Consider the following 13,353-nt stretch of genomic DNA (forward strand, 5'->3'; position numbering starts at 1 on the left):
CAGATGGGTTTTGTGCTGTAATCCCTATTCTCCAAGTAGCCCATTTCACATTTAGGAACAAAAATGCCCAGGAATTAAAGCAAACTTCAGCAATGCAATACAAAAAAACATAACCTTTGAACAGAGTAGATGGATTATGTGAGAAAGAGCATAGTGTGAATCCCAGAATCCTTATTCTTTCTCTTGTGCCAGCACCAGTGATGGCAACTACATCCCCCACTGTCCTCCAGCTCTTTCCTTGTTGCTAGCAAACCCATCATCCCACTCTTCCTCGTCAACTGGTATCTCTGGTGGCTGACAGCCAAGAAAATAATGAGTCCTGACTGAGGCCAGTATTTGCACTTGCCAGCAACCAGAGATAGTGTGATAATGAAAAAAAATGCTTTCTGCCTACTACAATCTAGTTTTGAGCCATGGTGCAGGCCATCACACACTACACACAGCAGGGACTCTTCAGTTGGCCGAAAGGAAAGATTTACAAAGCTGCTTGTTTGGGGTACAAAAGTTCTGTGGCATTTAACCTGTGCCCTTGGGTGTCAGGCCATACTGCACACCAGTGGCTTATCTGTTTCACTCATAAAACTTTGCATTAAAAATGTCCGAGTGCCCAGGCAACTGAAGTAGCAACCTGTAGGTCATAACATTTGTATAAACTGAACAGGACTGAAAACAATATTTCTCTTTTTCTTTCAACTGCTGTTATTAGAAAGGACCTTGAATCCATCCTGCTGATTAGTATATCAATGCCTTGTGCAGCATCCAGCAGCAGCCAGAGGCACTATATACACGTGGAGGAGAAAGAGAAATTCCTGAAAGGAGGTCAAACTGCCTGGTTCCCTTTTGGACTGTGTCAGCCTCAGTAAGTCTCACTTTCTGTTGCCCTGGCTGGGGATGGAGTGGTGTGGGTGGCCCTGAGCACTGGCTCCTGGCAGCAGGGCAGCCAGAGAGCACCCAAGGCTGGGCACTGGAGAGGGGACGTGCACCTCCCATAGCTAGCAACCCAAGATGCACGTCCAAGCCCCAGTGAACACCCACTCCATTAGAACAACTGCCGACATTCAGCACAACTAACATCTCTGTGGGTTAGAAGGCTAAATAAATAAGAGATGAATAGCTACCGTACATCACAGCCCTTTATCCTGGGAGAATCAGTGAACCTGAATTCCCCAAGAAAAGCAAGTAGGCTGCATCTGTGCCTGTGCTCTGATTAATCTCATTGGTTTGTTTTCCTGGAAACTAGATGTCCCAGATGCCATTGTTTCCATTATAAGTGTTCATCTGCCCTGTTTTGAGCTTGATTGCTCCTGTAGCCTGCTTGGCTTAACTGGTTTTTTTTTTTGTTTGTTTGTTTGTTGTTTGTGGTTTTTTATGAAATTAACATTCTTAAACAAAATGCCAGTAAATTAAAATGAGGACATAACTGCAACCCTCAACACTAGATTTGTTGAATGTTTAAAAACACCTACAGCATACAGAAACCCTAAGCTGTTGTACGCAGTGTGACTAAATTATTAATAGTTTCCATGCACATCACACAAGGATTTAAATAAGCGACTTTGTGTTTCTGCAAAACACTGCTATTTTTGTCTGACAGTAAGAGACAAAATCATTTGAAAATTAGTCTCTTTGGTACTAATCACAACAGTTACTAAAACATTCCCACTGTAGGCACAATACAGTAATTTTTCATTTTTGAGAGAATTAGACATTTCATTCATTATCTCTATGAAGATCTTGAAAGTTTACAATTTGTTAAAATACAAACAACACATAATTAATGGAAACATAGTGAAACCATAAAAGCTTCACTAACTAGTACAATAGCATTCAAGCACAAATTGAAGTAGTAACATTTACAGAAGATACCATAGAGTATTTGTTTTATGGTTTGGGAAGACCAGTTATGGAGCTATTCGAGGTGGGTTTTTAAAAACATGAACATATATGAATGGATTGCTATAGTTAAATTTGCTTTACAGAAAAAATAACATTCTGCTGTGGGCAAAAAAAGAAACACGGGAAAATTCTCTTCTGTCTCAAGTGAATTATTTCTGGTGAAAGGCTTCTCAGCGTTTTGCTACAGGCATGCAGCTTTACACACAGAACATTATGCATGTACACAGACAGTGCTCTACTGGGGGTGTCTATCCTGATGCCCTTCCCTATACCGAGCTCCCCACAAGGCTATTTACAGGAAACAAAGGAAAAACACAGATTAGGAAATGGAAACAGACCTCAAACCAACAAACATCTAAAACATCAGCACGGAAAAACAAGTTGATAAGGAAAAAAGCAGCTTCACTCAGTATGTGTCAGCTGCTTCCAAAGCAGAAAGCGATGGGGACGTACTGCTATTATTAGCCCTCTGGATGGGAAGCAGCACGGTGTGAAGCTGTTGGCAGGGCTTTGCAGGATTTTCTTCGCACGTATGCACAGGCACAGACACACAGGCAGACAGACCCCCCGAAAGGCTCATGGCGAGCCCCTTCCCGCCACTCGGGTGACACAGACACACAGAGAGCACGACGCCGGCGCGACTGTGCGTACTCACAGCTCGGAGTACAAGAAGTGCAGGTTGCCCACATTGTCTATGTAGTTTGCAGGACTTAGCCAAGGTAGGACCAGTAACAGGAGAGCCTTCATTTTCAGTGCAGTGCTGGCACTGCTGCTAGGTTTCCTCCTTCCCACCGTCTCTCTGTGCTGGTGGGATACACAACGAGAAGCTTTCGTGCCAGCCAAGCCCCTTCTAAGCAAGCCTTTCCATTTCAATGCAATGGTAGCACATTATGAATCGAGCTCAAATCCCTTAAACGAAGCTACACTGCAAAAATCATTGACCTGTAAGAGGATTACTCGATCTGACTCTCAGATGGGTAGATGTGAGGGTTTAGGGACAGCACAGCGTGGTTGGCGAGACAGTGACTTATGCTGCAGAGGAGAGCGATGCTCGGGGAAGAGACCTGCCTCCTGCAGGATTCAGAGTGGTTCTTCAGAGGCAGCTGGTATGTTTACATCACTGCCCACAAGCAGATGGGTTACGAGCTAAACTGCATCACAGAAGGGTGTAGCTGTCTGACAAAGGGGGGAAAAAATGCCCCCTGTGGAGTTTTGTAGCAGGCGATATCAGAAGACCACACCTTTTTAAAGTAAAACACTGCAAAAGATCACAGCCAAGTGCTGGCTGTTTGCATCTCAGTCTGAATTCCCCAAATCCAGTCAGATGTTTTTGTACAAACATAAATCATGTAATAATCCAAGGACATGTCTCCTCTCAGGATTTTTTGGGTTTTTTTTTAAATTTTTTTCTTTTGAAGGATGCAAGAGCAAACATTTTAAATAAGGATGATTTCAGTGGACTGCTCCATGGTAACCGGCATTTTAAAAAAATGGTAAAGTTCTCTCATCAATTACAAAGCATAAAATAGCAAACTCACCTTGTCCTGTCAGTGACCTCATCTCTGATCAGGGCAAACTCTTGTTTTCTCTCTGAGACCCAGGACTGGTCTGAACCTGAATAATGCAAGTGATGTGAGGACTGCTGACCATCCTGGTCACTCTAGCAGAGTCTACTTTAATTTATTCACTGAGAACACAATAATGATCTCTGGAAGTATCAGGTGAGCTCTGAATTGTTCTAAATGCAGACACCAATATTTATGATTATTATTGTATTTGTTTTATTAGCAAAATCACACATTTCCCCTTCCCTCTATTGATTCACCAGAGTTAAAGAGAACAGCATCAGCTCAGTCTGTTTAATCTGTCCCTGGGCATGACAGAGCACAATATAGCACAATTCTTCTCTTTGCCATGAAATTGGAGATGGGGTGGCGAGAGAGGCTTCTGCATTTCCAACTATGAAATTAGGCAGAGGCATAAGATACCTTAGGTGACAATTAATTAATTAATTATTAAATTAATTAATGTGCTTAAAAAATAAAGGTACTGTGCAGTGTCTGCAAGCACAAGGATGTAGAAGTGCACCTTCAGGGTTCACTCAGAATGCTCCCTCCTATTTCTTCCCTCAAGTGTGAATCTTGGTCAGGTTGCAGTACCTAACCCCTGTAAAGCTGAAACCCCTAACAGCAGGAGTTTCCTGTGGTTTCCTATTCTCCTGTCTCTGCCCTTTGATCTTAAGGTAACTCATCTCTCCCAACTATTCTGAGGAAGGAAAATCCATGTCATGAGTTGCAAAGAAGCAAAATGTCCAGCCTATATAGCAATGCTTTGTGCTTCATTACATTAGAGGCTTTAGGGTAGGAAAACCCTACTCCATCTCTCCAGTCTTCTGCTCCTGGGGTTTGCAAACCTGGGACCTGGCACAGGGAACCTGAAACCTGACACAGGGAAGAGGAAACAGCCAGAGATGGTGGCAATATATTACCAAGACAATTCTTTCTATCTCTTATTGGGCTCAGGCCAAGCAAGCCAGAAGCACAGGATCTTGAAGATCCTAAGGGGAAGATCCAGGCCAAGCCACTGACATTCAACAGTAGGTGCTAGAATAAAACCTGCCAGGCCTTTACAGGGCCAAATCATTGTTTATAGCACTGTAATTCTGTAAGATATGTAGTGAAGGGTGTCTTTACTACCACCTTAAGGAAAAGAAACTAAGACACTGGAGTGACTTGCCCATATCCACGTAGAAGAATCAACACTAGAAATCAGAAGTTGTGCTAGCTGTATGGCTTCCACGTAACAAACAACATTCCAATTTGCTTATTTATTGGGGGCTGGGGGTAAATTGGGAAGGAGTGTCCTGCTAATTCTACGGCCACAGCATCATCACATAAAAAAAAATGCAGACAAAGAGGAAGGTCTAAATCACATTAAATTCAGCTATTTGTATAGCAATGGGAAAGGGCATTTGCACTAGGGGTTCAAGACTTTGTCGTTCGAGTCTGTGGAGAAACATAATTTCAGTGACAGCAGCCCCCAAAAGACTGACAGTCCCCTTACCTGCATTTCTGTTGAAATTTGAGGCCTGTTAGAGAAGTACTGATCTAAGACAGGAAATTATGAGTAACTTTTCTATTTTTGTCCCCTTAGCTGCACACAGTGGAACTCCCAGAGCACTGCCAGCCTGCACTGCTTGTTGCACCATGAGCCAGAAGCACCCTCACAGGGAAAGCCAGGTCCAGAAATCTGGAGACAAGGGCACCCAAATCCACAAGCATCAAACCCTCAGCATTTGAAAAGTGGTCCCATGACCTTTGCAAGGGATCAATAAACCCATTGCTAAAGTTTGTAGGTTTTCTTGGATTTAGTAATGCCAAATCATCACATTTTTGGTTGTTTAGGACACCATAATTTTGTAAATATCTTCAAGTGAATAAATTCCTAGTGAGAATCCGTGTGCTTCAGGCCATGAGGTCTCCAGTACAAATGAGGACATGTTTGAATGGCAGGCTGCAGAGCATTTCCAGTTATGGGCTTGCAAACTGGAGTGTGCAGTATATGAACATACCTCCACCCTCTGGCTCACCAGCCTGTTCACCAGCGATGCTCTGCTCCCCAGTACTTTAATGGCTGTGCAGGAATGTGCCCCCAGCAGCAGCCTGGAGCCCTACCATGGCTGCTCAAGGCTTCCTTCACGTTGTACATGCAGAAGTACACACCTAGCAACATGATTTACACCTGCAGACTTCAGGGGAAGTAATTTCACCAGGCAACAAATACAGCTCATAGAAATGGGAACATCTTAGACCCCATCTGCCCTCAGACCTGAGGTGCTGTTAGGCAGACCATGCCAGAAGTGTTAGTCTGCTGTCAGAAATCACAGCCCTGAAAGTACCTCTTTACCCTTCTGGCTTCCTTACAAAAGGCAGAACATGTAAGACAAAAACAGCAGCGCAAGATTTTACTCAGCAAACCAGAGTCATTCAGCTCTCTTGTTGCAGAGGAACCAAACTGTTCCCTGGAGAGGTCCCTCCCAGAGGCAGGATGGAGGTGTCCTGGCTACCAGAAGGGATAAGGCTGGAGGGGCACTCCAGCCAGACATCCAGACTGCGTGTCTCTGTGAGCCCCATGGTGCCCTGAGTAAGTGCTCACCTGGAAGAAGGGAGCACTCAGGTTCAAAGACCAATACCAAACCGGAATATTTTCTGCTCTACTTCTCATTTAGGTCATTTGTGATTCAAAAGAGGTTTGAAGAAAGGGCAATTATAAAACCCTTAATGTACTATTAAAATATTTATTACAGCTCAGCTTCCCAAAATACCCAGATCTCTTTGGACCACATACACACTGTGATTGTGCAGCTAACCACAAGGTATTCACCCAGAACTGCTAACGATAGCATGAAGTACCTTACATACATTGATGCATTTGATTCTAAAAAAAGAGTAAGACACTCCTATATCTTGGACTATAAATGGACTAAATTCAGCTCTAAATTAATGATACTGTGTTCATTGGGAGTGAAATCAACAACTTTTTCTTTATGTTAACTGGTTATTTTGAACAGTATTAATTGAGTATTAACTGAAGATATTTTTTCCTCTACTCAAAAAAAAAAAAAAAAGAGTGAAAAAAAGTCTATCAACAACAACTTACTGGGTTTGGAAATGCTGTTCAAGGTGACCACGTTGCACAACCTCTGAGCAGTGTTCTGTGAAAGGGCAGCTAACCATTAGCTTATCCAGGAGGTTATTCACTAGTATGCTGGACTTCCTGCACGTCTGGAGAATCACCAGCTTGCGGTCCATGGGGCAGAAGTCTTTCTCCACAAGGAAGTTTGTAAGGCAGGCTGTGCAGAAGGTGTGACCACAGAGCGTGTCTAATGGCTGAAGCAAAGGTTGCAGGCAAATGTGGCATATCAGATCATCATCTACTTCTTCGGTGTAGCTGTACAAGTGGTTCTCTTCTGGTAAATGTGCTTGGCCGCAGGTGACACAGAGTGGCAGGGAGCTATCCTCCATTTCTTCTTCTTTTTGGCTCATAATCAGAATTGATGCAATTCAAAAGAGGGGCAGGTGGGAATACCCAGCTCGTTTTCTATTTGGGAGAGCTGTAGCAAGGCTTGTGTGCCCTCAGATCTGTGGGGAGGAAAGCCGAAGGATTATGTTCAGGGTTGTGTTTTCTTACCATACTTGCAGTATGTATCTGGATATGAAGGAATGTATCAGGTGTTAGGAAAGGATTGTGGTTTTGGGATGGGAGAGTAAAGCAAGGAAGGGGGAAGAAAAAAAGAGAGAATTAGCTCCAGGGACTTAGTTTCTCATAAGTCTAGCTTAATTTACACAGACACTCTAATTGTAAAGAAAGATATTGAGACAGGGAGAAATACTATGGGTACTTAATGTCTGAAAACCTTAAATTAGCATAAAATTGCAGTTCCAGTCAGATGATTTTGTGGTCACATTACTTCTGCCAGAAAAGTAGCACCGTGTGTGGGCAAACACTGCAAGACGGTGTGCAAAAATATAGGTAAGAATAAAGGTTACAGGCCGATTTGCCTGTTCAGCACAGCAAGGGAGAGCAGAAGCTTCACCTATTACACACAAGCATACAAACACTGTATTGTAGCCACAGGGAGGATAAATTGGGTCATGACAATTTAGAACTTGGGGCCCTGCAGACTGCTCTCATACTACAGCAGCAATGGATCTGGATCCCTGCATTCAAAGCTTGCCTGCCTGCAGTCAAGCAGTTATAAACATCTACACCAGCATAATCAGTTCAAAATTTCATGTGCTCTGCAAAGAACCAAACACCTCACATACTGAAGTCCACAGCACAATGCTAAGTAGTGTATTGCTCAAAAGAAGGCCTATTTCCTTTATAATTTGTAATACAGAAACCCAGTATGTGCCTAACTACAAACCCAATTAGCTCTGGCCACAACACCTGCCTGCTGGTATTTTAAAGATGTAAACTCTGTGGGTGGCAGCAAAACCGAAGAGTAATTTGTAGTTTGTACTTGATGAACCCCCACTGCTTGTTGGAGCACTTATGTCTCATTACTTCTATGCTTATTTTGATATACCACTCTGAAAATAAACATGAAGTTATAAAATATGCAATGGCCTAATTACTGCTCTTGCTTGAAAATGTAAATCTTATTTGCTGCTCTGCCTTAGCACTATACCCTTGCTTTCAGCTTGACTTAATTTGCTGAGACAATGTGTCAGCCTCAGACACCCATGTCTGAGGGCAAATGAGGGAAAGAATAATAAGAAAAATCTGACTATGACCGAGCATATTTTCATATAAATAAACCCTTATTTTTATGTAAAGCTCATGGGCTCTAAACCTGAGAAATTAAACTTTAACATGGCAGGTTTTTCTGACATGAAGGTAAAATAATAGCCTCACTAACACTAACCAGATGTTTAAATGTCAAACATTCTCTTCAATGTTTTGCTAGATCCTATTCTTATGAAGCAATTATGTTAAGTGCCTGTTTTTGCTTGCAAGAGAGAGTTCTGCATAAGCTCTGTCGCCTGATTAGCAGTAGCTTCACTGGAATTAAAATCATTGCCTGTTAGAACCCTTGGAAATATTTAAAATGCACAAAACCAGGTCAAATGTCTCCTTTTGTAAAAATATTCACCAGAGCTTTATGAAATGCTATTTGTGAAGAAACAAACATCTCTCCTTAATGCAGGTAGCGGCTCCACCTGTTATCTTAATATAGGAATTATTTTTAAATTCTACTAAGGTGATACACAGCAAAATAAAATGAGATAAAAAATCATTACGGGCTATGGTGGAGACTAACTGGGCGCTGTGAGTGGCTCCTGTAGGAAGCTTCTGGATAACTTCTAAATGAAATGGGGTGACTGTTAGTGGGTGTCCAGCTGCTCTCCACATCCCTTGCTCATGGAGAGAATCCATCTCAAGTCATCAGGACTGCTTGCAAGAATGGCAACACATGGCTTGGGAACCAGCATGATTCTTAAAATACATATAAAATGAATTAGAAACAATAAAAAGTGGGCAGCACCTGGGGCAACTAGGAATGTGGGCAGTGTTGTGCTGTTTCTCCATTCCCCCACCATGTCCTCTTGTACCACCACACACACGGTACATCCATGTGGTTGCTTGCCCCATGCACCACACACCAGAATACAGCCAACTCCAGCATTTTGTTACCTCCTGTATGTTCTCAAGGACAGAATTCTTGCTTCTTGCTGGCAGGACACAAAACACATTGCTCCCTTCAACCAACTTGAAAGCTAAAGCCAAAGCCCTGCTCTGAGGAAAGAGCAGCCCTCAGGAACAGAAACATGGACATCTGAGCCACCCCTTCCCAACTTCATACCCTTACCCTGCAAGTACTTCTCCTCCATTTCCATGTGTACAACACAGCAAGACTCCTGATAAAAATGAGGTACAGTTGGAAACAGTACTCCAGCTCCAAAGCTACTGCAATTATTTTCACAATGACAACAGAGAAAGAGAGGCATCACTGCCCTAAGGCCATGTTCTGCTGCAGCAAAAATGATGAGAGAAACCCCACAGGAGGCAAAGTCTGACTGTCTTGGCCATGTTACAGATACTCTTTATCACTCTGACATACTAATAATGCAACGCTAGTGGAAAAGGGCAGGTGTAGGGTGCTGTACCTGAATTTTACAATGTTTACATGAATTACAAATGCTACAGCACAAGGAAACAAAACTATGCACATTTATTAGTAACAGGCACTGAATTTTTAGAACTTGAAGTCCTATGACGTCTATTATTTAGAAAATTTTGACTGCATTATAATATAAATTATGGGGAAAAAAAAATCTAAGCCCCTTCTGGCTCATCTGGTCCACATGAACCTTCATAAACTGCTGGACTTATCAAGCAATGGAATTTTGCCATCTTTGGGAAGTGATTATATCATCAAAAGAGGGTATATATTATACCCTCTTATACCTCCATGGTTATACCATCATGGAGGGTATATGATGGAGCTGTCACACAGGTTCAGTTAGAGGTGTATGTTCTTTGCAATGTTTGCAGTCATTTGTATTTATAATATTTATGTGCTCTCATATAATAACTACACAACTAGGATAATGTCCTTTTAGGAATCTTAAAGTCTTAATTCCTCCTGAACATTGTAGAAGAGAGGGGAGAAGAGATGTAAATTCCACCTATTGATAACTAGTGCATATTTCTACTCCTTCCATTACCTATGAATAAAAACAAAAAGTACACTTTGAGAAAGAAAACCTGCACAGGTAGATAGCAAAACACAGTGAAACAGGAAAGATAATAATTTCCTGGCTGAGTCTCTATTCTTCAAGTGTCGTCCTTGAGGGAGGAAGAGCTGGGAAATCAGAGGGGAGGAATCCTCTGTTCATTTGAGTTGGTGTCAGCCACCACGGGCAACCTCAGCAGGACATGGGTGTCACATTGGCAGTCTCATGCTTCTTGTAGTCAGAGCCATATTGACAGAGGAGGGTCTTGCAAGGGTGGTTGGCAGGAGAAGCTTTCAGAGGAGGTGGTGGTGCCATACCAAAGCAGACATTACCTGCATTTGTTGCTTCCCTGCTGTGCAGGAAGTTTTCAACAGCTCAGGTCCCAGATTTAGCAGTTTTACAGCACCTAGGACAGATTGGCTTGGATAAAGAAAATCAAGTACTGATTTGTAAGAATGTCACAGTGTTGTGACACTGTGGCGAACCAAGCTTCAGTCCAAGGCAGTGACCTGAAGCACAAGAATACAGTGCAAATGATGAAGAAAGAACATTGTTATCTGGATATCCATATTGCCAAGTTTTCAGCCACAAACTGTAATGACAATGGTCACATCAGGGCATAAAATAACCCCAGGGTCATGACCACAGTGAAAATCACTATCATGATAAGACTGTTTTGTTTTTTTGTTTTTTAAAGCTACCCAACAGGCTGCACCAATTTGAAGGAGTTTGCATCTTACTGGTCTTCACTGCTTAGGAATTTGCAGCCACCAGAAGCACTTAAGAGAATGACAGAACAAACCCAAACAAAAAGCCTGGAAAGTAAACACAAAGAATAGGTAGAGAGAATGCCTTTCATCTCCTTGCAATAACAAGCCCATAGTTGTCCCATCCCAGTGAAGCATTTAACCAATCTTAAGCTTAAATACCCACTTACCACCACAGTTACACTGGCTGCAGTGTAGCAAGAAGAGAGCTGGCCAAGCAGAGTGACAGAACCCCACTGCCTCTGCCCAGCCACTGTCAAATATTAACCCAGCAGTTCAGGAGGCTGCACTTGGAAGTAGCACAGCACAAAATGGGAGAAACTTCAGGTATCTAAAAAGGAGTAACAAAAACTAAAAGAAAAATAATTGAATGATGAAAGATATTGATCTGTGGCTATCATAGAAAGAATAAAACAGATGCCTAAAGGCAGGAGAAACAGTGACATGGAGCCTGGAGTAGCAGCTACCAGCTTATATCACAAATGGAGAAAGATAAAATGAGCAGGTGTCACTGGAAAACAGAGGAGCAAAACAGATGAGCTGCAGAACAGTAATAAAAATCCAGCTCCAGTGGTTCTGAAGTTATGGCTTGGTGGTAATGAAATCTTCAGTAAATGGTAAGAGTGGCCAGCATGTATAAAGAAAATGGATTCTGAATAGCACAGTAAGATTCACAAATATTTGTTGGTTTGGGGTTTGGTTTAACTTGGTTTTCTTTCTGTGTTTAAGATACACCTTTTATTAATGCTTCTGTTTTATACATACTCAGAGCATGTGTATGACAAACCCTGCATCTGCTGATTAAAACAGATTCCTTTTCACACCCTGTTTCCCTGCTGCACAACCCGTAGGAGATGGTGGTTCTTCTAAGGAGATGATTATGCTCTTCTTAGCTAAATTATGACAGCAAAGTCATTCTGCATCTTCTCCCAGTCCCAGTTATCTCATACAAATGTGCATCTCTGAGTGATTCACAGCCATCCATTTATGTGGGTCAGTAAGGCACTGTATGGCCAAAGGGGCTGGTCTGTAGGTGTGTAAGGAAACCATTCTGCCACAGCAGCATTCAGGAAAGGGTAGGAGCTCCTTATTCTTCCAGAGATGTTTTTACCTGGCCTTCCTTTCACCACACTAGCTGTAAGCATGCTGCAGCCAATACCTGCTTTTCTTGATAATCAGCTTCTTTGCTAAGGGATTGGAGACTGCCATTGCCTGTTCATGTTGAAAAATATCTACATGTTGAAAAATTGCTAGGAGGCTCAGCAGCTTTCAGAGTTCCAGAATTAGCTCTTTAAAGAAGCCTCAGCCCAGCTGCCTCTGGCTAGATGTGGGCAGGTTAGGAGATGTGGGCGTTGTCCCCATCTAGTGGCTCACCCATACTGGGGAGAAGAGTAGCTCATGGCTAGGAGGGAAGAGAGGTCCTTCTTCACCCTCTCAAGCAAAAGCATACAGCCCTCCAGTTATACAGGGTTAGCTGGGACCTTACTGCTCCTGACAGAATCTGGGTTGCAAGATCACATCACTAATTTCATATTCAGCGTTCTATAATGAAGTATCAGGTTGAATGCTTTTAGAAAACTATTTGCCATTAGTAAAATGTTAGCTGTTTTAACTTCCTACCTTTCATCAAATTGTCTTCCCTGGTAAGACTGCCCCAGGTTTCCCTTTACTGTGGTTTGTACCAATAGCTTCTCTCCAACTGGAGTTTTTATAGATTACACTGACTTTACTGTTCAAGGTGGTACTATACAATTGTGGAAAACATTATAGAGTGATCCACTTCAGTAATATATATTATACAGTATTTTAGATTCAAAAACCTAGTGATTCACATTTCAAAGACCTGGCTATAAAATATCATGCAATAATTTGCACCAGTCTTTGCAGAGCTGTATTAAAGGCCAAAGGGATGAGTCAGTTTGCCTAGACCTGAAAGTTTGTTTGAAGAAAGGTTATAAAACACTAAGGTGCACAAAATCTAATAATCATGCCTTCTGACCAGAATTCCTCCTACATATATCCTGCTCTCTCTTTTTTTTATCCCCCACCTTTCCCCTTGTTTTTAAATCTATTTTGACTAAAGAAGAATCACAACATTTTCTTTCTGCCTGATGTGTAATCAGATGGAAATTTGTTGCAGGCAGAAGCAAGATGCATACCTCCAGGTAAAAAGCCAGTAGCTGGAGGAGTGATGCAAATCCCAGAGATACCAGTTCAGCAGGTAAGATTTCAGCTTGACTTTTAAGGTTATAGGAAAGACTGTTAGAACTGGCTCTTAGAGAAAAATAATTGTATTTAAAAGTTCAGTACATCAGTACAAAACGTCTCTGACACAACAAACAGGAGCTCCAAAACCTCTCCTCTGCCTGGCCCCAGTGTTAAGACAGCTGTTTTTTCAAAGTTATTATTAGTCAAAAAGTCCTCAGAGCTTATTACAATCAAAGTAC

The 13,353-nt window shown here is 42.1% G+C and overlaps 1 protein-coding gene across 4 annotated transcripts in view; it reads right to left on the reverse strand.

The window, feature by feature from the left end:
• Positions 1–13,353, reverse strand: part of LNX1 (ligand of numb-protein X 1) — a 107,100-nt gene that overhangs the window by 58,108 nt on the left and 35,639 nt on the right. For 2 of the 4 annotated variants that reach the window (XM_079306139.1, XM_079306138.1), the window contains exon 2: positions 6,556–7,037. In XM_079306139.1, coding sequence (XP_079162265.1) covers positions 6,556–6,941 — 386 coding nt within the window. In that variant the 5' untranslated portion in view covers positions 6,942–7,037. Of the gene's footprint in view, positions 1–2,551; positions 3,052–6,555; positions 7,038–13,353 lie in introns of those variants that run through there. The other 2 variants (XM_079306141.1, XM_079306140.1) reach the window with 2 other exon arrangements.

The sequence above is a fragment of the Erithacus rubecula genome, assembly GCF_903797595.1.
Source record: "Erithacus rubecula genome assembly, chromosome: 5".
Classification (NCBI taxonomy): Eukaryota; Metazoa; Chordata; class Aves; order Passeriformes; family Muscicapidae; genus Erithacus; species Erithacus rubecula.